This window comes from Brassica napus, chromosome C1 (genome assembly GCF_020379485.1).
Source record: "Brassica napus cultivar Da-Ae chromosome C1, Da-Ae, whole genome shotgun sequence".
Lineage (NCBI taxonomy): Eukaryota > Viridiplantae > Streptophyta > Magnoliopsida > Brassicales > Brassicaceae > Brassica > Brassica napus.
In genome coordinates, this window is record NC_063444.1 from 31,596,367 (window position 1) to 31,619,293 (window position 22,927).

Here is a 22,927-nt window from a genome sequence, read left to right on the forward strand (position 1 = left end):
TTCAGATTTTTTAGCTAAGACTGCTAGATCCTTCCATAGGAAGTTACATTTTATTGGTCTTTCTGTTCCGGTCTGGTTACCCAGTCCACCTCAAGTTTGAGTAATAGAATGGCCGTTTGACGTCAAAAAAAAAAAAAAAAAAAAAGCATCATTATCCAAGTTTCTTAGGACGGAGTTTTTATGAAACCCGTCCTAAGAACCCCGTACTAAGAGCATCATTATCCAGGATTTCTTAGAGCATCAAAAATTTATTGTTTTTTTTGATGTGTGTGTTATCCCACCCTAAGAAATCTTACCCTAAGAAACACTGCCCTAAGAAACCCTAGATAATGATGCTCTAAGTATTCCGCCTTAAGAAATCCCGTCCTAGGAACTCCGTTCTAGGAACCCCGTCCTAAGAACCCCGTCTTAAGAAACTCTGGATAATGATGCTCTAATTACTCTGTCCTAAGAAACTCTGGATAATAATGCTTTAGGAAATAATTTCTTAATTTTTTAGTTAAAATTAAAAAACAGTTTATTATATTTCCGTAAGAACTCCGTCCTGAAAAACTTTAAAATGATGCTGTAAGAGAAACACCATTGGTATGAAACCGCATGAGTTTCTTAAAACATCAGAATGTTAAATTTTTAAACAAACTAAATTACCTAACTAATTTCATTTTTAAAGAAAAATCAGCTTGTATTAAAATGACATGTGGACAATAAACTAGATACTAATGGCATGCGAAATGCTCTCCTTCTTTTTTTTCCTACTTTTCTGTTTTTATTATCTTTTACTTGTCTGATTTTTGGGTTAGAACCCAACCCTTCATAATCATGCTCTTAGCATTTGATCACCCAAAATATATAATATGCAATGAGCTAGCATATTTTCTTGCCTTTCTAAGGTTTTATATTCATAGAACTTTAAATAACCATTCATCACGTTATTATTAAAATAGTACTTTACATATTGGTACTAAATTTATGACAAGCTAAATATTTGTTGATATTAGTATTACTATTAGAATGGTTGACAAAAAAGGGTATTATTATTAGAATTAGAAAGGTCCATCAAACCTACCAATGTAGCTTATTAATTTTGTATCATTATACGAAATTAAATTTTTATTATGTATTATTTTTAAATATTATTTAAATGAATAAAATGTTAGAATATGGACCTCGATATGGTTCTATTATGTTCATCGTATCGGAGGTTATGTTCTTTTTTGCTTTTTTTGGATTTTTTCTCATTCTTCTTTGGCACCTGCGGTAGAGATCGGAGGTATTTGGCTCCCAAAAGGGATTGGGGTTTTAGATCCTTGGGAAATCCCTTTTCTTAATACCCCTATTCTCCCTTCATCCGGAGCTACCGTAACTTGGACTCATCATGCTATACTCGCGGGGAAGAAAAAACGAGCAGTGTATGCTTTAGTAGCTACTGTTTTACTGGCTCTAGTATTTGCTGGCTTTCAAGGAATGAAATATTATCAAGCACCCTTCACTATTTCGGATAGTATTTATGGTTCTACCTTTTTCTTAGCAACATTTATGGTTTTCATGTGATTATAGGTACTCTTTTCTTGATTATATGTGGTATTCGGCAATATCTTGGTCATCTATATTATATAGAAATTCATATAAGACAGTTTTATTTGCACTATTTTGAATTATTTTATGAAAATTCATGTCTAACGATTTCATATACATCATGCTAAAAATCTCATATAACATTCTTCTAGTAGTTTGCATAAAAACACCTTTTCCTTTAAAGATTCTAAATTCCCGTTTTCGATAGAAAAAATAAAAAAAGAACATCCCATCAAATCATTATGTTAAAGAAACTTGGGAAAATTGCTTTTTTAAACCAAAAAAATGATAACTATGTCCATTTAGATTAATTTCATATACTTTATGTCCCATTAGACTAATTATTTTTAAAATGACAATAATGCCCTTAAAATTGTAATTTTTAAATATAATAAATAATTGGTTTGATCAAGCGGGGTTGATTGATCCGAAATTACAAGGTCGAACGGATCGATCGATCCTGATCATTATGCAAAACAAAAAAAACGCGGAGCATATACTGATCGACCTGGTCCATTTCACTCGATCGGCAAATGTCGATTTCATACAGATCAACTGATCTCGAATTATAGACTGATCGATCCAGTGCCCAGGTAAGTATTCCAAATCAATTTCCTGGTTTTCTTCGGTTATATCCGGTTTGATTCCCACTTGATTTGAACCGACCAAACACGATTTCAACTCTTTAAACTCGATTTCTTTGGGATGAAACCCATAATTTCTCATCTCCTTCACGAACAAATGGGGAGAAAATCAAACTCTCAAGTTCATAAACCCTAACTCACTCAATTTCAGACTGATTTGGTAGAAATAATGTAAAATTTTTGTGAAATTTTTGTGAATAATCAATGGAATATAGAAGACGGCGTGAGAAGAAGGTTACCACGTTTTTTTTGTTTTTTTTTGTTTTTTATAAAAAAATCTATTTTTTTCAAAATATGAAAGTGAATATTCCCAAATATTTTGTTTCCATATTTTAGGAACTGATTTCTTATCTGTAGAATACATCTAATCTGTAGAAATCGGTTTCTATAGGTTTTTAGAATTATAGTAATGTGTAGATTTTTATTTTTACATGTTTTAGATTTACATTAAATATGTAGAAGTCTGTTTCTACGTGTTTTAGATTTATATTAATGTGTAGATTTTGATTTCTAAAGATTTTAGATCGGTAGATTAAGCGCAGAATGTGTATTCTAAATATTTTTAGAATACTCTTATTTACGTAGATCATGTATTCTAAACATTGTAGATTCAATGAAAAGAGTGGATTTCGTTTTCTACTTTATTTAGAACAGAATCTGAAAATTATGATTTAAACATTTTTAGAACTGAAAAAAATACCACTAATTTCATATAGGTACTTTATCAATAGTTACTATTTTTCCAAATTTTTTTGTTTGTATAGTTATTTATTAAATTTATTTTCAAAAATATTAAAAAATATTATAGACAAAAATGTCACAAAATAGATATTAGTCTAAAAAGAAATAGTTATCATTTTTTGCTCTAAAAAACAATTTTGCGAAGAATCCTAAAGAAAATCTTCAAAGACAAACAATGTGCGTCTCAGCTATAAATTTGAATATCACGCGACAAAAAAGCGCGTGAAGAAATATCAACGCGGAAGGTTTTTCCTTCTTTCTTGCATTAACGCGGATGGATTTTGGGCAGAATAACCCGAAAGAGAAATACGTATCGAAAAATGCACATTTGAAAATAGATTTAATTAATTATTTAATTTCAACCCGAAGAAGCAGCAACTTTCTGACGACGAAGAAGCATTACTCTCTTCAACCCAAAAAAAAAAAAAAAAAAGAGGTTGAAACGGAAGAGAGGCTGGTCTTTGGTCCTCTCTTTGTCCACTCTCTACCGTCGATTACAACAGATCTGCGTAATCAAGGAGACCAATAATATTAGTCAAGTCGGATATTCGATCTTTGGATCTGTTGGATCGGAATTGAATCCGAATGGTTCGATCGGGTAATTTAAGCGTCGATTCGTCGGCTAGCCATCGGCGGACGCCGTCTCGAACGGTGACGTTGGGTCATATACAGCCTCAGGCTCCGTCTTATCGAACCGTCTACTGCAATGATCGAGATTCCAATATGCCCGTCCGCTTCAAGGTATTGTTCTGAATCGATAACCGGATATGCACAATGGAATTTGTGCTTTTTGGATTCATCGATCTGATTATTATTTTTCTTTTCTTTTTAGTTTGGGCTTGTAAGTCAATTTGTGTGTGTTTGATTATTTTCTGATGGAATGTGGTGGTGATTGTTTCAGGGTAATTCAATTTCTACAACAAAGTATAATGTTTTCACCTTTCTTCCCAAGGGTCTGTTTGAACAGGTATTCATCTTGCTTGGATCTCTAAGGGTTGTAAACTTAGAGCTTCAGAATGTATTTAAGGACTAGCCGAGAACTTTGCAATCTGGTGGAATTGTCATGGATATTCTTCCTTTTTTTTAGTTTCTGATTCACTTATTTATCAAGACTAGTGTAAACATGTAATTAGGATCAGAACTGTAAATGAAGAGACATATGATGAACATGCCAACACTTTGAACTCCTTCGCCAGTCATTTCCACAAGGATTTTTTGGTTATGTTTTCTGATTTTAGTTTTTATGTTTTCCCTGACAGTTTAGGCGCATAGCAAACATATACTTTCTTGGAATCTCCTGTCTATCAATGACACCTATAAGGTACGTTTTCTTCCTTGGAAAGTTGTCTAACTTTGACGATTTTTGAAGTTTTCTTTCTGTTTATTTCATACTCCATCCATAGAATTCCCTTGTTTTGGTTGGATGAAACTTTAAGGATTAATTATGCATGATCTATGCAGTTATTAACTTGATAGACTGTTTGTCCTGCAGCCCTGTGAGTCCAATAACAAATGTAGCTCCGTTGTCAATGGTGCTTCTCGTCTCTCTTATTAAAGAGGCTTTCGAAGACTGGGTAAGGGAACACATTTCTTCTTCTTTTTTTTTAATTGCCGAAATATTCCCTTTCTCCTTGCTTTAAAGTAGAATAATTTCAGCGCTAAAATACTCTGTTCAAGCTAGTCTCAACACCCACCTGTGTCTCAACTTCTAAATCCTTCTATGGATAATTTTTTCAGAAACGGTTTCAAAATGATATGTCCATAAATAATAGCACAGTGGAGATCTTACAAGACCAACAGTGGGTACCTATTCCTTGGCGAAAGTTGCAAGTTGGAGATATTGTCAAGGTTAATCCTTTCTTATTCTAACATGATTAGATGAATTTCTCTTTGGCTACCCGTTTTATTTATTGCTGTGTGTTGTTGGTACACATGTTTAGTTGTACTGCCTGCATTATAGTTATTCTGGTAGGGTTCAGTTACCTTCTGTGATTTATGTGTATCATTGTGCTGCTTTCCTCCGTCACATATTGACCTCTGGCAAAGGACACTGGGTTTAGGAAATTAGTTTGTGTTGACTACATTTCAGGGTTCTAATTTATAGCTTGATTAGATAATCTTGTTATCTTTAAACTAAGACCCATAACTGTTAAATAAGATTCTTGTTTATGCAGATAAAAAAAGATGCGTTTTTTCCAGCCGATATTCTTTTCCTGTCCAGCACTAATCCTGATGGTATCTGCTATGTTGAGGTGCTTCTTCTTTGACTTCCCCTTTTGAAGAAATATAGTGCTTTCTTTTTGTCCAGAACAAAAGCTGTTATTTTAGATCTTCTCTTACCTAGTGTGCCGTTCAATTGCGTATTTATTGTGAGTGCAGACTGCAAATCTGGATGGAGAAACAAATTTAAAAATAAGAAAGGCCCTTGAAAGGACATGGGATTACTTGGTACCAGAGAAAGCCTCTGAGTTTAGAGGTTAGCCTATTGCTTTGATTGGATTCATGCAATATTTTTTTCGTAGACAGAGGTGAAGTGACGTCTAGTACGTAATTCTCTACGAACGCTAATTTGCTAATAAAGTTAGTGGGGGTAGGCGATTTGGTATTGGTCAGTGTTCTAAAATACGGTCTAGGGCGTTTAGGCGCTATACGGTAGCCAACCGTATTGTTATTATGTTATACAGTCTTTTATGCAGATTTATATAATTCGGACGAATAATAGCATTTAGGCGGACATGCGGTTTACGCGGACGCCTAGGCGGATTTTAAGCATCAATATTCAAAAAAAAAACTATTAGTATTATTATTATATTTTATTAATGTTATTATTTATATTACTTTTACTTATTTTATATATTTATATGATTGTAGATATTAGTATAATTTTTGCAAAATCATTTTAAATTTATCATCTTTATATATTTAAAATGGCTTTAATTTTTATAATTTAAAACTATTTATATATGTTAAACTATATACTTATACATAAAAGTGGATTTAAAATATATTTATGTTCAGTTTTTTTCAAAAATAATGTATATATATTAATCTTATACTTATATTTCGCGTAAAAATATATATCCGTATATATCTCGTTTAGGCGTTTGCCTATACGGATAGGCGCTATACAGTCTTCTAACGCGTAATGAACGCCTAGCGCGTTTTAGAACACCGGTATTGGTTGTAGAGCCACTTGTTAATTTTATTATCACAGATTGGATCGCTACCTTCTGGCTAAAAAGCTAATAAATGAAACTTTCTGAGAAACGTTCACCTGGGTCAGATTACTCCTTTGTAGTTACCCTGGTAACATGTTTTTATTATACCACATCCTGATGTAGGGATCGAAACATCACCAGAACTAATGGCAGCAAAGTTTATATAGCAGTCCGTTTTTGTCATTTGTTTAGTGTTTGTCTGGTAGAATTTTCCTATTATTGTTTTGCGGAAAGAGTTGTTACGGCTCATTTCTGACTTTGATGATACATGATCTTGTCTCTTATCCATTTTTTATCTGATTATATTATACATGTAGACATAATTTTTTTATTGCTCCGACTGTCCTTCATTCTAACTTTTTCCTTTTTCATCTCAGTATGATTGTGTTGCAAGTTGCAACTGTTTTACACATGTTTTCACTTTCTCCATCATCTGTGTCTTTTGCAATGCAGGTGAAATTCAGTGTGAGCAACCGAACAATTCACTGTACACTTTCACCGGAAATCTTGTAGTACAAAAGCAGACGTTACCTCTCTCTCCCGACCAGCTTTTATTGCGTGTATGATTGACTGTTTCTACCGTTGGCTTATTTTCCCCCTTTTGTGCGTTATTTTTGCAATTTTATGATTTGGTCATGCATATTGTTTTTTTTTTAATTATGGATCAAGTTTTGATCTACTTTGAGATATGTTGATTTCATGGAACTTTATATCCTTGGCCTTAAAAATTTTACTGAATAGATTTCCATGCATCTAGTACAGAGCTTTATAACCTTAAATTTAATAATATTCTGAGACGTGTGAAATCTACATTTTCAGGGATGCAGTCTTAGAAACACAGAATACATAGTTGGAGCTGTTGTTTTTACTGGCCATGAGACGAAGGTAAGCTGTTGTGAAGCTTGTTTTATGAGAAACCAGCTTACAAACATGTGTTTCTAGCATACAGGATACATGTATTCTGAAATCATATTCAAAAGAAAAGAAGATTGCAAAGACTTACTCTGTTTTTACTTCATTGTATAGTTGCTAAGCATAGTGTCTGATGTTGTTTTATGGTGAATTCAAACTGTTTAGGTGATGATGAATGCGATGAATGCTCCTTCCAAAAGAAGTACGCTGGAAAAGAAGCTTGACAAACTCATTATTACAATATTTTGTGTCCTTATCACAATGTGTCTAATTGGAGCTATAGGCTGGTATGGTTTCTCTTCGATCTTGTTATTGTCAAGTCATGTTTCGTTCGATTGTTGAACCATGTCTTGTTGCGATACAGTTATCTATATTATTAATTTTGTAGTTCAATTGTGACGGATCGTGAGGACCTATACTTGGGTCTTAAGAAGTCAGATTGGGAATACCGTAACAGACTCGCGGTAAATAGCTTTGTGTAGTTAGTTGATTCCCTCTATATCTGGTTTGCTGGTTTTTACCATATTGCTTCTATTTGCGTCTACAGATAGGGTTTTTCACCTTTTTCACTCTAATCACTTTGTTCTCATCAATTATACCAATCTCCCTTTATGTTTCTATAGAGGTACGTTGTTCCTAGTATCCTATTTTAACTATCCGCATTACAATTACTGGCATTCTGAGTGGTTTCTATCTTCTCTCCTTAAATGAAAAACCCAGATGATCAAGTTTATCCAGTCGACTCAGTTTATCAACCGAGATCTCAATATGTATCATGCTGAAACAAATACCCCTGCCTCGGCCAGGACTTCCAATTTAAACGAGGAGCTTGGACAGGTAGCTATCAGGACATGTCGCATATTACTACTACTGATCCCTGCGGAAATTTGTTGCTTGTATGATATATATATATATATATATATATATCCGCTTTATTGTTTGTAATTGATCTGTCTCTAGAATATTATACTGTGATACCATTCTCACTGCGGTTACAATTACTATGGTATCTCTCAGGTGGAATACATATTTTCTGATAAAACTGGAACGCTGACAAGAAATTTGATGGAATTCTTTAAATGTTCAATTGGAGGAATAAGTTATGGATGTGGTGTCACTGAGATAGAAAGAGGAATCGCTCAGCGTAATGGCTTAAAAGTACACGAGGTATTATTTCTTTTCAGATGCGGAAGTTGCCTAGTGCATTAAGTTGCAATGGAAGCATGTCTAATTTGTCTCTCTACGAATATATTCAGGAAGAAAGGTCGACTGGTGCAATAAGAGAAAAGGGATTTAATTTTGATGATCCAAGGCTAATGCGGGGAGCTTGGCGAAATGAGCCTAATCCTGATCTTTGCAAGGTGCCTTACTTTTATTTCTTCGAGAATTTTCTCACAGTACGTTTAAGGATTGTAATAGTTAAGAGATGATGGGGTTATAGGGATACTCTAGAACATGAGTTCTTGCTTCCTTTCATGGAGACGTTCGGTCTACGATAGGTGTTGTGGTGTGAACTTGTAAGGTGATAATGTTATTGTACTTAATTATGTATTTAATAGGTGTTGAGATGTGAAATTGTAAGGTATTAACTCGAAAAGGTTTTTCAATTGGCTTCAACGTTCAACCATTGCCTGTATTCTAGGTCTTTGTTCTGCGAGAAACTACAGAATGGTTCTGATTAAAGCATCTAAAAGTATTGTAACGCCATTTTTGTAGTTTAGAGAAGTTCCTTATTCTGGGTTCCAGATTTCTACTGTGTCTATTTCTGGGCATGCGAACATTCAGAGGCTAATTTAACTATAAGATATTGTACTTTTGATATTTGTAGGAACTCTTTCGATGCCTAGCCATCTGTCATACAGTCCTTCCTGAAGGTGATGAGTCCCCTGAGAAGATCGTATATCAAGCTGCATCTCCAGATGAAGCTGCCCTAGTTACTGCCGCCAAGAATTTTGGTTTCTTCTTTTACAGGTGATTCCCATTACATTCAGTTTCGAAAGACAAATTGACAAGATAAATTTGCAACTAGTTAACTTGCCCCATGATTCCCCTTGTTTCAAATTTTAGAGATTTTTTTCATATACGTGTGTTTGTTTCTCAAGTCTCTGTTAGTAATGTTTAAGACTAGTTTCTTGTAATTTCAGGCGTACTCCAACTATGGTGTATGTTCGCGAGTCTCACGTGGAGAAGATGGGAAAGGTTCAAGATGTGGCCTATGAGATACTTAACGTTCTTGAGTTCAACAGGTCTATAAGACAGTGAAATGTTTGTTTATTTCCCATTTGTCATGTTTTATGCATACCATTGAAATTTACACAATGCATAACAGTACAAGGAAGCGCCAGTCTGTTGTATGCCGTTACCCAGATGGAAGGCTTGTACTCTACTGTAAGGTAATAGCTCTATAAGTACTTAGTTCTCTGTGTAATACAGTGTCAAATATTGATCATTGCTTGGAACATTGTCCACAGGGTGCAGATAACGTAATCTTTGAGAGATTGGCCGATGGTATGGACGATGTTAGGAAAGTTACAAGAGAACATTTGGAACATTTTGGATCTTCTGGATTGCGTACCCTTTGCCTGGCCTATAGAGATTTAGACCCCGAAACCTATAATAGTTGGAATGAAAAATTCATCCAGGCCAAATCTGCATTGCGAGACCGTGAGAAGAAGTTAGATGAGGTATTCCATTATTTCTTACCTAGTTTTCTATAATGATAGAGGTAGCGTTCTCATGAATCCCGAGAAAGGTTAACAACCAAGAGATACGAACTTGTTCGTATGACACGAACTTGTTCGTATGACTGGAATGAAAAATGATTCTATGATTATGTTCAGTAGTGAGAGTGATTATATCCTTACAGTACAGTCATAGCTGATGAATGTGAGGTGTTTTGATCCATGAAGTTAGCAGAACTTATCGAGAAGGATCTTACCCTCATCGGATCAACTGCAATAGAAGACAAACTTCAAGAAGGGGTGCCTAACTGCATAGAGACCTTATCAAGAGCTGGAATTAAGATCTGGGTGTTAACAGGGGACAAAATGGAAACGGCTATTAATATTGCTTATGGTAGGGTGTGTCACAACTTTTGCTCTTGGGTCTTATTTTTTCTTCTGCCACTTACATATCTGCCTTGGATTCTGTTATGCTACAGCATGCAACTTGATCAACAATGATATGAAACAATTTATCATCAGTTCTGAATCGGATACAATCAGGGAAGCTGAAGAAAGGGTAATTATTTTACTGTTAGAGCACCTCCAATGGGGGGTTCTACCCATTGGAGTTCTAAAGATTCATATGTGTATAAGTATATGTTGTATATGTGTATGTAGGTGTGGGGTCCATTATTTTGTGGACATACACATATACAACATATACTTATACACATATGAATCTTTAGAACTCCAATGGGTAGAACCCCCCATTGGAGGTGATCTTAATAGCTTCTCTTGCGCGGAGAACAATCAGTTTACCTATTTTTTGTTCATAAATCTTTTTGATATTAGGGTGATCAAGTTGAGATTGCTCGTGTTATCAAAGAAGAAGTAAAGAAGGAGCTGAGAAAGAGCCTTGAAGAAGCTCAACTCTATATGCATACCGTAGCTGGACCAAAATTGGCTCTCGTTATTGATGGAAAGTGTTTAATGTATGCATTAGACCCGAGCTTACGCGTAACGCTGCTCAGCTTGAGCTTGAACTGTACGTCAGTTGTATGCTGTCGTGTTTCTCCGTTACAGAAAGCACAGGTAATTTAGATGACTATTTCAAAATAAATTCGTACAGGTTGGGCCTTTAAAGAGAAGCTTATATACTATTTTATTTTGGGGCTTTGATTTCGAAATTGGTAATCACATTTTGTTTTTGGGTTTGAGTTTTACACTTAATTCATGTCCAGTGAGTAATTTGGTTCTCTGTGTTCTTTGAACCGCCTTCTAAATGGTAGTATATGTGAACCTAATTTCAGGTGACAAGCTTGGTGAGAAAAGGCGCAAAGAAGATTACTCTTAGTATTGGTGATGGTGCCAACGATGTTAGCATGATTCAAGCAGCTCATGTTGGTATAGGAATAAGTGGGATGGAGGGTATGCAAGCTGTGATGGCTAGTGATTTTGCCATCGCTCAGTTCAGATTTCTTACTGATTTGCTTCTTGTCCATGGACGGTGGTCATATCTTAGAATCTGCAAGGTTGAGTTTGTCTTTTGCCGCAAAACTTTTTGAAACATCTATTGATCTTTTACTTGGCAGATTGCGGCATAACATGCTTATTTTTTTTCATCAATGTTCTTATGATCTCTTACTTGGCAGGTGGTCATGTATTTCTTCTACAAGAATCTGACCTTCACTTTGACTCAGTTTTGGTTCACATTTCGAACTGGATTTTCTGGTCAAAGGTTCTACGATGATTGGTTCCAGTCGTTGTATAACGTTTTTTTCACCGCTCTTCCTGTCATTGTCCTTGGGCTGTTTGAGAAGGTACTTGCTTTTCTCGATCTCTTAAAACATACGCATACCCATCTTAAATTACTTAACCATTAGGACCATTTTCATTTTCTGGATTTGATAATCTCATTTCCGTATTGTGCTCTTGATAGGATGTGAGTGCGTCCCTTTCGAAGAGATACCCAGAACTGTATAGAGAGGGAATACGTAACTCATTTTTCAAATGGAGAGTCGTAGCAGCATGGGCTACTTCTGCTGTGTATCAGTCTCTCGTCTGCTATCTCTTCGTGACCACCTCATCTTTTGGTGCTATAAATTCATCAGGAAAAATATTTGGTCTCTGGGATGTTAGCACACTAGTTTTCACATGTCTGGTGATTGCCGTGAACGTGCGCATTCTTTTGATGAGCAATTCCATTACAAGATGGCATTATATCACAGTCGGTGGGAGCATTCTTGCATGGCTCGTTTTTGCTTTCGTATACTGCGGGATTACGACACCACGTGATAGAAATGTAACACCATCCTACTACTTCCCTTTCAGTATATCTTTTGTGATGTTTTTTGTTTCTTTATAGATTAGCAAAATCTCATTTATTTTATTATTTTTTCCTCGTCTCTGCAGGAAAATGTCTACTTTGTCATATATGTGCTGATGAGTACATTCTATTTCTACTTCGCATTGCTGCTTGTTCCCATTGTTTCTCTTCTAGGCGATTTCATCTTCCAAGGGTAAGTAAAACCAATGAGTTTCAGAACTGACATGTGGGTTATTTTGCTCAAGATCACTGAAACAAAGCGTACACAGGATGTTTTGTAATGATTATGACATGAGAAAAACTATGCTTTTACTGATACAGGGTTGAGAGATGGTTCTTCCCATATGATTATCAGATCGTCCAAGAAATCCATAGGCACGAGTCGGATGCAAGCAAGGCGGATCACCTGGAGATAGAGAACGAGCTCACACCTCAAGAAGCGAGAAGCTATGCGATATCCCAATTGCCTAGGGAGCTCTCCAAGCACACTGGATTTGCATTTGATTCACCAGGTTATGAATCTTTCTTTGCGTCCCAGTTGGGTGTTTATGCGCCACAGAAGGCATGGGATGTGGCAAGGAGAGCCAGTATGAGGTCACGGCCTACAGTACCAAAGAAGAAGTAGAACTGATATATACACATTATTGCTGATTGGGGGGTTTGTTTTTGTTAGGCCTTAGTTTTAAAATATATGTAGAAATGTACCTTTTAAGGTGTTTACTAATGATCGTTTTACGTTTGTGTTTTGATTTGAACGCCATTTTTATAGCTCCACTTATAAACTCAGGCAAGCATTAGGGTACTTTTTCTCCATGTACTTTTTTTTTTCTGAACACCACTTTTTCCCCATGTACATACATTCGATTTACCCCTTTTGAGGTCATTTGTCTCGTTTTTATTCCATATCTTTTTTTGTTCTTCTGAATACCATTATATATTGAATTTCCAGATACATATATCTCTCCCTTAAACTAATTATTCTGCAAATAAAATTTCTATGCAAACTACTTATGTTTTATACCTACAAAGTTTATCTACTTTTGCAAAAAAATATTTTAAAAATATATACTATCGCTTTTAGAAAACTATATCATTCATTTTAAATATATATTATTTACCAAATATTTTTTTAAGTCTAAAATAACTATTAGAAGAAAATGATGACATAAATTATTAAAAAATATTATATATCTATTGATCATTATAGTACAACAGTAAAAGATGTATAAAAATTATTATTTCAGAAAAACAAAATAATTTTTATTTGTTTAAACTATATGCCAGTGTAGATTAAAAAATTCATAAACTTAATAGAATATCAATTACAAATGATTACTTTATATTTTAAAATTGATTAATATTAATTAAATACAAATTAATGTAATAAATTATTATGTTTAAAGTTATTGTATGTGCATAGCGCCAGGAAAACACCTAGTTATATATTGAACTAAGGTCGGTCCGGCTACTCTCATGATTTTCCTTAAAAAAGTTAATTTTAATTATATTTTTGTAAGTATATTTCGTTATATTGTATTGACATTTGTTATACAATATAAGTTTAAACTCATATATTTTACCATTGACTTCTAATAGCAATTGACTTCTAATAGCAATTAGGGAATGATTTGTGAGAGATTTACTGACTGATCTACTTAATGTCTTTAGCTTTTCAGTTGTTCCATTTGTTCAAAATCCAAAACACTACTCTCCTTAGTAGTGAAATTATATTATAGTTAATTATATTGACAAAATGCAGGGGTTAATGTCTCTTATGTGCTTGAGAATGATACGAGCCATGTTCTTTTAGAAGACCCTGCATCAGCAGCTTGCGGTCAAATTTATAATTGTTTTCTTGTTCACACATCTGGAGAGTAACACTGGCGGCAGTGATTTTGCCTATCAAAAATAATCGCAGCAACCATTCTAACTGGAGCTACTTTCTACAGCATCACAGACGACACCAGAAACCTTTGCGAAAGTATGTTCAGTTTTTGATCGATAGCCGCTGACCCAGCGTCTTCTAAAAGAAGAGGGCTACATCTGCAACAAACAAAGCCTTAAATTATAGTGACAGTAGAAGCACGAAAACCCACATGAAGAAGCTCATGAAATTTTCACTAAGACAAAAGATGATGCTTTTACATAAATTGAAAATTCACACATACAGACGCAACATAAAAAAAAACCAAATCAGAATAGTGGTCATATCAGATATTAGTTAAACAAAAAAATCACTGAAACTCATAAGAAGAAGACAATACTTTTATATCTGAAAACCTGAGGAGTCGCACCTCGACCTTGGAAGTACAATGATGTTCACGGGATTAAGGCTGTCCTTTTTATAGGTGGAGATCAACCACTTGGAAGAGAGAAAAGAATCATCGTGGTTGGAGTGAGTTGAAAGAGTTAAGAAGGTCGTTAATGGCGTTGAATCAATACATCCCGTAACGTACATGAGGAGATGTATCGATGACGAAAGGACATGAACAGAGATTGACACAGAGATTCTTCACGAAGAATCGCCTCACACAACCTTTCAAGACCTCCATTTCTGGTTGGCCGAATCGGAGCTCGAAAATCGATGAACCCTAAAAAGCTAGAATAGCCATTGTTGATGAATGCAAAGGCAGAAATGGACTACTTTTGTTTATTGTTTCAGCCCAAATAACATAAACCGGAGCCCATTAAATTTGCACACTTCTATTAATGAAGCGCTGTATTTCGAGAAGATGAGACACGTGTCCGGACAGAAGCCTTCGATGACGTGGCAATGACTTGGAGGGAGTCACAGGAGAAAAAACATTATATATACAGATTTCCAGATACATATAATGTCCCTTAAACCACCAATGGGGCTCAACCTTCTCCGTATATCATTTTTATTCTATATCTATATATATTTTTTGTAGACAATGTGTTTTCAATATTTCAATAATTTGGAGTACTCCCGATCATAATGTGAAGTTACACAAGCATCCAAGTAAAACTATTTTTAGCCAAGTATCTAACATATTGAAAGCCTTCAACTCTTCTTGTCATTCTCTATGATAGTTAAGAGTTCTTCACACGCATATAAGTAAAGAGATGAGAGTAGAGTAAGAGAAAATGTGCTAACCAGAACGACGGACACGAAACGCACCGTTTTGGGTTTTCTCTCTTTTGGCGAATTAAAGGGCGATTCTGAGTAGGGTTTCGATGCCGGACTCGGCGGCGCCGCCGGATTCTCCAGCCTCTCCGGAGAGTGTTAACGCAGGACCAGAGACTAGAGATGTGATTCCGTCGGTGGAGATTGAAGTTTTGGATGAAGTAGCGAAGAGAGTTGTTCCAAGTTGGGTGTCGGTGGCACAAGATAAGAGAAGTCTGAAGAAGTACGATGTTGAGATTCAAACAAAGGATGGTTTGCACAAGGTAGAGATTCCAGATGATGTCCTCACTAGTGAGACGCCGTTGTGGGAAGACTTTGTGGTAGGAAAGTTTCTCGATTTAGTCCCTCATGTCGCGAAAGTGCATATGGTGCTAAATAAGATCTGGAAATACGGGGAAACATCAGCAAAGATCGATGTCTATGATGTTAACGCTACCACTATGAGATTCAGAGTCCCAAGTTCGAAAGCCAGAGAGAAGATACTTCGTAGAGGCATGTGGAACATCGCTGGAGTACCAATGGTGGTCACAAAATGGACTCCGAGAACAGAGGAAGAAAAGCCAGAAGAGGAAGCGGTACCTATGTGGGTGCATCTGAGAAGAGTTCCACTCCACATGTTCTCATGGGAGGGCTTAAGCTTTATCACTAGTGCTGTGGGATTTCCTGTGAAGCTTCAACAAGACACTATTGCGTGTTCCTCCTTTGAAGAAGCAAAGGTGTTTGCGAAGGTTAATGTATCAAAGGACCTTCCAGAGACAATTAGTTTTTCGAAGAATGGCAAGGAGTTTGAGGTTGATTTCCACTTCCCATGGCTCCCATCTAGATGTAAGCAATGCGGAAAGTGGGGTCACATAGAAATGGATTGTGGGGTGAAAGGCAAAGATAAAGAGCAACAAGGAAGTTCTGTTACTAAAAGATCAACAAGTGAGGGAAGAGATCACTTGAATAAGTCACTTAATATTGAGGAAGGTAATAGAGAGATCATTCTGGAGGTTAACCTTGGCGTAATAAGCAGTGAGAAGTCAGTACCTGAGGCAAGGCAGTCAGTGGGAAGGCAGCCAGAGGAAAGGCAGCCAGAGAAAGTGCAATCAGAGGAAAGGCAGCCAGAGGAAGTTCTTAAAAATATGGGAGAGATGGAAGAAGATGCAGGGGAAAAGTCTCAAGCGATCAACAGCTGGGCTCTGGTCTCGCCAGGAAAGGTGGGAAGATCACCTTTAAGATCTTTGCAGAAGAGTCATGAGGAAGAACTTTTGATCTCAGCGTCAAAATTTTCGGTGTTGAGAGTTGAAGATCAAGAGGAGGAGGATCAAGAGGATGGTGAAATTAGGGAGGATTGGGAAGCAAAAGAAGTTGAGGTTGAAGAAACTCGTGTAGACAGGCTCACTTCTCAGCTGTTGAATGGACAAGAAAAAAAGGTTGCGCAGAAAGGTGGAAAGAAGGCTAAATCACTGGATGCGAATCCGATGAGCACAAGGTCCTCTTCTCGCCGAAACCATTAAAATGTCAAGTTTCTTTTGGAATGTGCGCGGATTCAACAAAAAATTGAAACATTCCGTAATCAAAAAGTGGTTAAGTAATAAAGAGATGAAGTTTGGATGCATATTGGAGACAAGAGTAAAGGAGAAGAAATTAGAGAAAATTTTGGGCACTGTGTTCGGGGGATGGTCAGCAATGACTAACTACGAGCATAGTAAAGGTGGGAGAATTTGGTTATTATGGAGAGATGATGTCTGTATGACTCCGGTCTACAAAACGGATCAACTAATCACAGTTTCAGTTGGCCTGCAAGGCGAGGAGGAGTTTTTCTGCACTTTCGTTTATGCAAGCAATCTAGTAGAAGGTAGAAGAGAGCTGTGGAAGGATATTTGTCATCACCATAACTCCCCACTATTTAAAAATAAAGCGTGGCTAGTTATGGGGGATTTCAACGAGATATTGGAGGGAGATGAACACTCGGGATTTTCTAACTTGTCGAGAGTTCCTAGCGGTATGAGAGACTTTCATAGGTTGGTTCTACACTGCCAGCTCTCTGATATGGGCTACCAAGGTCCAGTTTTTACTTGGTGCAACAAGCGTGATGAAGGATTGATATGCAAGAAGCTTGACAGAGTTTTAATGAACAATGTGGCCTCGTCCCGCTTCACCAACTCATATTCGGTCTTCGAACCTGGGGGGTGCTCTGACCACATGAGATGTAAGATCAGTCTGCTGCTGGCGTCTGAAAAAATTCGGAGGCCGTTCAAGTATGTTAATGCCATTGGCAAGCTACCTAACTTTATGCCAATGGTAAAGGAGTTTTGGGACTCGACTGAGGTACTGTTTCACTCAACATCTGCCTTGTTTCGCTTCTCAAAAAAACATAAAGCTTTGAAGCCCCTAATCCGGGAAATGGGTAGAGACCAACTGGGAAATCTTTCTAAGCGAGCATCCGAAGCTCACTCTACGCTCTGTGAGAAGCAGAAAACCACACTGTCAAGCCCCAGTTCAGTAGCGATCGAAGAAGAAGCAGATGCGTATGAGAAATGGCTACATGTTGCTGGACTAGAGGAGGATTTTCTTCAACAAAGAGCAAAGCTTCATTGGCTTTACGTTGGAGATCAAAACAATAAAACTTTCCACAACTCGATCAAATTTAGGCAGGCGCAAAACACTATCCGGGAGATAAAGTGTTTGGATGGTAGTATCGCGGTAAAGCATGAGGAAATTAAGAAGGAAGCAGAGAGATTTTTCTGTGACTTCCTAAATCAGTCTCCAGCCAATTTTCAGGGGGTTACAGAAGAGGATTTAAGAGAGATCACTGAATTCAGATGTACTCTTGAAGACTGTCAAGCGTTGGAAGTTGAGGTCACAGCAGAAGAAATAAGAAAGGTGTTGTTCTTTATGCCTTCTAACAAGTCTCCAGGGCCTGATGGATTTCCTTGTGAGTTCTTCAAGACTACCTGGCCGGTGATTGCACATGACTAAACTGTCGCTGTTCAGTCCGTCTTTAGGATGGGATTCTTACCAAAAGGTATCAACTCGACAATCCTTGCTCTAGTCCCGAAGAAGACTGCTTCTGCTGAGATGCGAGATTTTAGACCAATTGCGTGCTGTAATGTGCTGTACAAGGTCAATTCAAAAATTCTGGCAAACAGGTTAAAGATTTTGCTACCAAGAATGATCTCCGAAAACCAATCAGCATTTGTCAAGGGAAGATTGTTGATGGAGAACGTGTTATTAGCTTCAGAGCTAGTCAAGGATTACCATAAGGACTCCGTTTCACCGCAGTGTGTGATGAAGATCGACATATCCAAGGCTTTCGACTCTGTTCAATGGGCTTTTCTCCTCCAAATTCTAGGGGTGCTCCAGAGAGATTCATCCACTGGATCAAGCTGTGTGTCACCACTCCATCCTTCTCGGTGCAGGTAAATGGTGACCTCGCAGGGTACTTTCAAAGCTCTAGAGGGCTGCGACAGGGGTGTTCGCTCTCCCCCTATCTATTTGTGATGTGTATGGATGTGCTCTCTCGGAAAATAGATAAAGCAGTACAAGAAAAGAAGTTCAGATATCATTCTCACTGCAAAGCTCTCTCCCTCAGCTCACCCATTTGTGCTTTGCAGATGACCTGATGGTGTTCGTGGAAGGTTCAAAAGAATCAATTGAAGGCGCTCTCAAGGTTTTTGATCAGTTTGCGGAATGGTCAGGGCTCTGTATCAGTCTTGAGAAGTCCACGATCTTCATGGCGGGAGTTACAGAGCCGGTGAAGTGCGGAATCCTTACAAACTTTCCCTTTGCGGATGGTGAACTCCCTGTGCGTTACTTGGGGCTCCCACTGATGACACATGTTATGCGACAACAAGATTATCTCCCTCTAGTTGAGAAGATTCGAGGCAGAATAAACACTTGGACTAGCCGCTTCCTCTCCTATGCTGGTAGGCTGCAACTGATAAAATCTGTGCTAATGAGTATAGTCAACTTCTGGGCCACTGCATTCAGACTCCCAAGAAGATGTCTGGATGAAATAGAACGACTCTGCTCTGCATTCCTATGGACCGGTCCGGAGCTCAAGTCCACAGGCGCAAAAGTGGCTTGGAAAGAGATCTGTTCCACCAAAAGTGAGGGGGGTTTGGGTATCAGACCGCTCAAAGAAGTTAATATGGTCTATGGTCTAAAGCTTATATGGAGAATGCTCTCAGGGAAATCCCTTTGGGAGACTGGATACAGAATAATTTGCTTAAAAAGAGAAGCTTTTGGGAAGTGAATGGAAAGACTCAAGCAGGGTCTTGGATGTGGAGGAAAATGCTCAAGCTACGGGATGTAGCTAAGTCTTTCTACATGAAGGCTGTAGGTAATGGAAGACACACTTCTTTTTGGTATGATCGCTGGTCAGATTTAGGAGTACTAATGGATGTTCTGGGGGAGAGAGGTTTAAAAGACTTGGGCATTGGAAGAGATGCCACCGTGGGGGATGCTCTTCAGACTTCTCGAAGAAGAACGAGGCATCGCTCAAGCTTGCTGAAAGATATCGAAAGGGCTCTTGACTCCTTTAGAGATCAACTAAACACAGCTGAAGATGATGTTGATATGTGGATACGTTCATCTGGATATAAACCAAAATTCTCTACTCGTGAGACTTGGTTACTTCTTCGCGAGGCGAAGCCGCAGTTCCTATGGTCCAAAGGTATATGGTTCTCGCAGGCTACTCCTAAGTTTGCTTTCATGGCTTGGCTTGCAACTAGGGGAAGACTATCTACTATGGATCGGGTCTCTCAATGGAGTCAAGGCATTGACACAATCTGTGTATTATGCAAGAACACTCCTGAATCCCGGAACCATCTTTTCTTTGAGTGCTCTTTCTCAACGCAAGTGTGGGAGCACCTAGTAAAAGGCATTTTGCAGAACTCATACACTACATAATGGTCAGGTATTGCGGAATTGCTTATTGATCAGCATCTGGAGAAATACAGGCTGTTCTGCACTCGCTATGCTTTCCAAGCCGCTGTCTATGCGATATGGAGAGAACGCAACAGACGTCAACATGGAGAACCACCTACACCCCCCAAGCTCTGATGAAGATGGTTGATAAAGGTATGAGAAACAAACTTAGATTGATGAAACTACATGGAGGGAAGGGTTTTGAAGGCATTTTGCAGTTTTGGTTTGCCACAAGAGTATAAATAAAGTGCAGGTTAGGAGTAGTAAAGAGTAGTTGATTTCCATTCATAAGCATAGGATGCACTTGTTGTAAAGAGGTCTTTTTGATGAATAAAATTTAACATTCATTCAAAAAAAAAAAATGTGCTAACCAAATGATGGTAGAGGGGTAATATTTTGGGGCTTGGTGTGTATCCACATCAGTTTTGGGTTCGATTCCTTCTATGAACTAAATTATCACTATTTGGCCAATCTAGGCTTGGGCTTGGGTCCAAGTGGTTTACATGGTAGATCGTAATAGGCGATCGGTTCACTCTATGTCAATTGTCAGAAGGTATTCATACTCGGGTCAGGCAGTGTAGTACGCTTTATGGTTAGTACATTCTGTAGCACTAAATGCGTTCCTCCCATGGCCGATCGGATAGCCGATAGGATTTATCAAAAAAGGGAAAATGTGATTAGATATCTGTTTTGGAACTTTGGAAAAACGTAGAACTTTCTTGCCATGAAGAAGCAGTCTGTTTCGGCTCCACGTGGTCTGTTAGATCACAGTATGTTTTGACATTAATGCAAACAACATCCTGAGGACAAGACCACCAGCCGAATGAACAAGATCACCATCACCAATGAAGAGGGTATTGAACAAAATTTTTATACAGAGCTCTGATAAATTTCATGCCCGATCATTGGGATGTGATCAAGGTGCATTTGCACTGAACCCATTTATTTTTGCAAATTTTTAGTTAAAGATTTAAGATCTTTTTTCAAAAAAATTAAGGTGATGTTTTTAAAGATTATTAATATCTATACTATTAAAACATAATTTCTCATGGATTCTACCTTTTGTTTTTAGAGAAAATTACAAAGCTATATCACTGATTTTTTCTTTAATTTAATAAATAAATAAAGAATATTCCAAAAAAATTCAAACGTATTACCCTAAACATTTTATTTCCAAAACATAAACACATAAATGTATTGTGGGTCCATATCAATTATATACCTAAGGTAAAGGCTTTTCCTTTTGTGTCAGAATGTTGGAGAATCTTTTTGGTTAACACATAACTTTTTTTGACAAAACATATTTTGGTTGTTAATTAAATATAAATATAAATATTTGATCTTTTAATCTTATAAAATAATTGAAACTAAGAAGTGAACTAATATTTTTCACAAAAATAATAGTTAGGTAACTTAAAAAGATTAATATATTAAAATTAAAAATTAATATATTAATTTTTAAAAAAAATTAATATATTAAAATTATAAAAAGTTCAGTTCTTCAAAGTTAATTTATATGAAGATAAAATTACAACTTTTTAAATCATTTTCAACATCTATGAATATTTTAAAAACATAAATAATGAACAAAAATATAATTGTATTAGACAATCAGATACCAAATACATAATCTTATACTTACAATTTTTTTTTTTTAATATATTTTACAATCTAGTTACTCAATAAGTTAAAATTGTACAGGGCCCAGTAAAATATTGAGCCGAGCCTGCTGATAATATGTAGAGAAAAAAAAAAAGAGATTACACTGCTTTAGGTGATGTAGAATTATGTGGAATCACAAATAAAGTATAAACACTCTAAAACCGAGCTCATGCTCTAGGAGAGTACAGCAGCAAAACAAAAGATTCTGGAATATGAGGACTTTACGATAGAATAAGAGTTTGAGACGAATCTCGAAGAATGGAAAGTATAAGAGAAGAATGATAAGAACAACCTCTACAAAACTTCCTTGTAATCTTTTCTATTAGAACTGACTATGAATGTCTCCATTAGAGATGACAATTGGGTTGTACCGACCCGCCTTGTCCCGCCCCTGCCGCGGTACACAGTCAATGCGGGTCTTGGCGGTACAGGCCCGCGCGGGATGCGGTCACTAGAAGTGTTGCCCAATCCCGGCCCGCGACTTGCACAAGCATTGGGTGTGTCAAAGCCAGCCAAGTCTATGTTTTCTCACCTGCACAAGCCAGCATCAAACTCTCACCGACATTACTAACAAGTCTTATCAAACTAAACGATCAAGAGCAAGCAACCATATGTAAGAGACGTACCTTGTTTTAGATGGCTCAGTGACTTGTAATACTGCAGCAAACTTATCTTTAGTTTCCTAAGTCAGCTTCACATGTAAAACACTCTCTTTATCTTCGGTGGAAGAGCCAGAGTCAAACAAAGCTCTACTACATACAAAAAAGAGATCTATGTAAGAACACAAGTATATACTAGTAACCTAGTTATTGTTATTATCATAGAAACTCAATGTAACATGTTCAAATAAAACACCTTGTCAACGGTCTGTTTTCATACCTAAATTTTATCAGCTCTTATCATAAGCAATGGAGACGACAAAAAAAAAATAGAACATAGACTAACCTGAGGTCCTTAAGCTTATAGATTGGAATGCAAGTGTCATTTGCATTCTCATATCATTCTCCTCCTTGATCGTAATACAATCCTCCAGTAATCACATGTCATTATAAAGAAAAGGTTTTAGAAAATTTATGACTTAAGTCACTTGAGTTTATACGATCAGAACATTAAGAAACAACTGC

General features: G+C 36.9%; 1 protein-coding gene and 1 long non-coding RNA gene across 2 annotated transcripts; one reads left to right on the forward strand and one right to left on the reverse strand.

The window, feature by feature from the left end:
* Positions 1-3,262: 3,262 nt before the first annotated feature.
* Positions 3,263-12,977, forward strand: LOC106376745 (phospholipid-transporting ATPase 3). The gene is made up of 27 exons (XM_048744360.1): positions 3,263-3,701; positions 3,862-3,927; positions 4,220-4,281; positions 4,453-4,534; positions 4,698-4,808; positions 5,135-5,212; positions 5,340-5,436; positions 6,632-6,738; positions 6,998-7,063; positions 7,256-7,377; positions 7,479-7,554; positions 7,638-7,715; positions 7,811-7,927; positions 8,108-8,257; positions 8,347-8,451; positions 8,919-9,061; positions 9,235-9,336; positions 9,420-9,483; positions 9,562-9,774; positions 10,000-10,165; positions 10,251-10,330; positions 10,606-10,845; positions 11,064-11,285; positions 11,406-11,573; positions 11,693-12,055; positions 12,166-12,272; positions 12,401-12,977. Exons 1-27 carry the CDS (start codon positions 3,546-3,548, stop codon positions 12,702-12,704), a joined length of 3,645 nt encoding a protein of 1,214 aa, XP_048600317.1. The 5' UTR covers positions 3,263-3,545; the 3' UTR covers positions 12,705-12,977.
* On the reverse strand, positions 12,752-15,188 carry LOC111201914. Its single transcript, XR_002654848.2, has 2 exons — positions 14,344-15,188; positions 12,752-14,122 (listed from the first exon to the last, which is right to left on the reverse strand). It is a non-coding gene; the product is annotated as an uncharacterized LOC111201914 (long non-coding RNA).
* Positions 15,189-22,927: the final 7,739 nt, after the last annotated feature.

Bases quoted from the DNA above. Each gene is read 5' to 3' on its own strand.
- LOC106376745 (XM_048744360.1), top strand. From the start codon at position 3,546: ATGGTTCGATCGGGTAATTTAAGCGTCGATTCGTCGGCTAGCCATCGG. The intron at 3,702-3,861 runs GTATTGTTCTGA...TGATTGTTTCAG, and splicing joins ATATGCCCGTCCGCTTCAAG to GGTAATTCAATTTCTACAAC. The intron at 8,452-8,918 runs GTGCCTTACTTT...TGATATTTGTAG, and splicing joins CTAATCCTGATCTTTGCAAG to GAACTCTTTCGATGCCTAGC.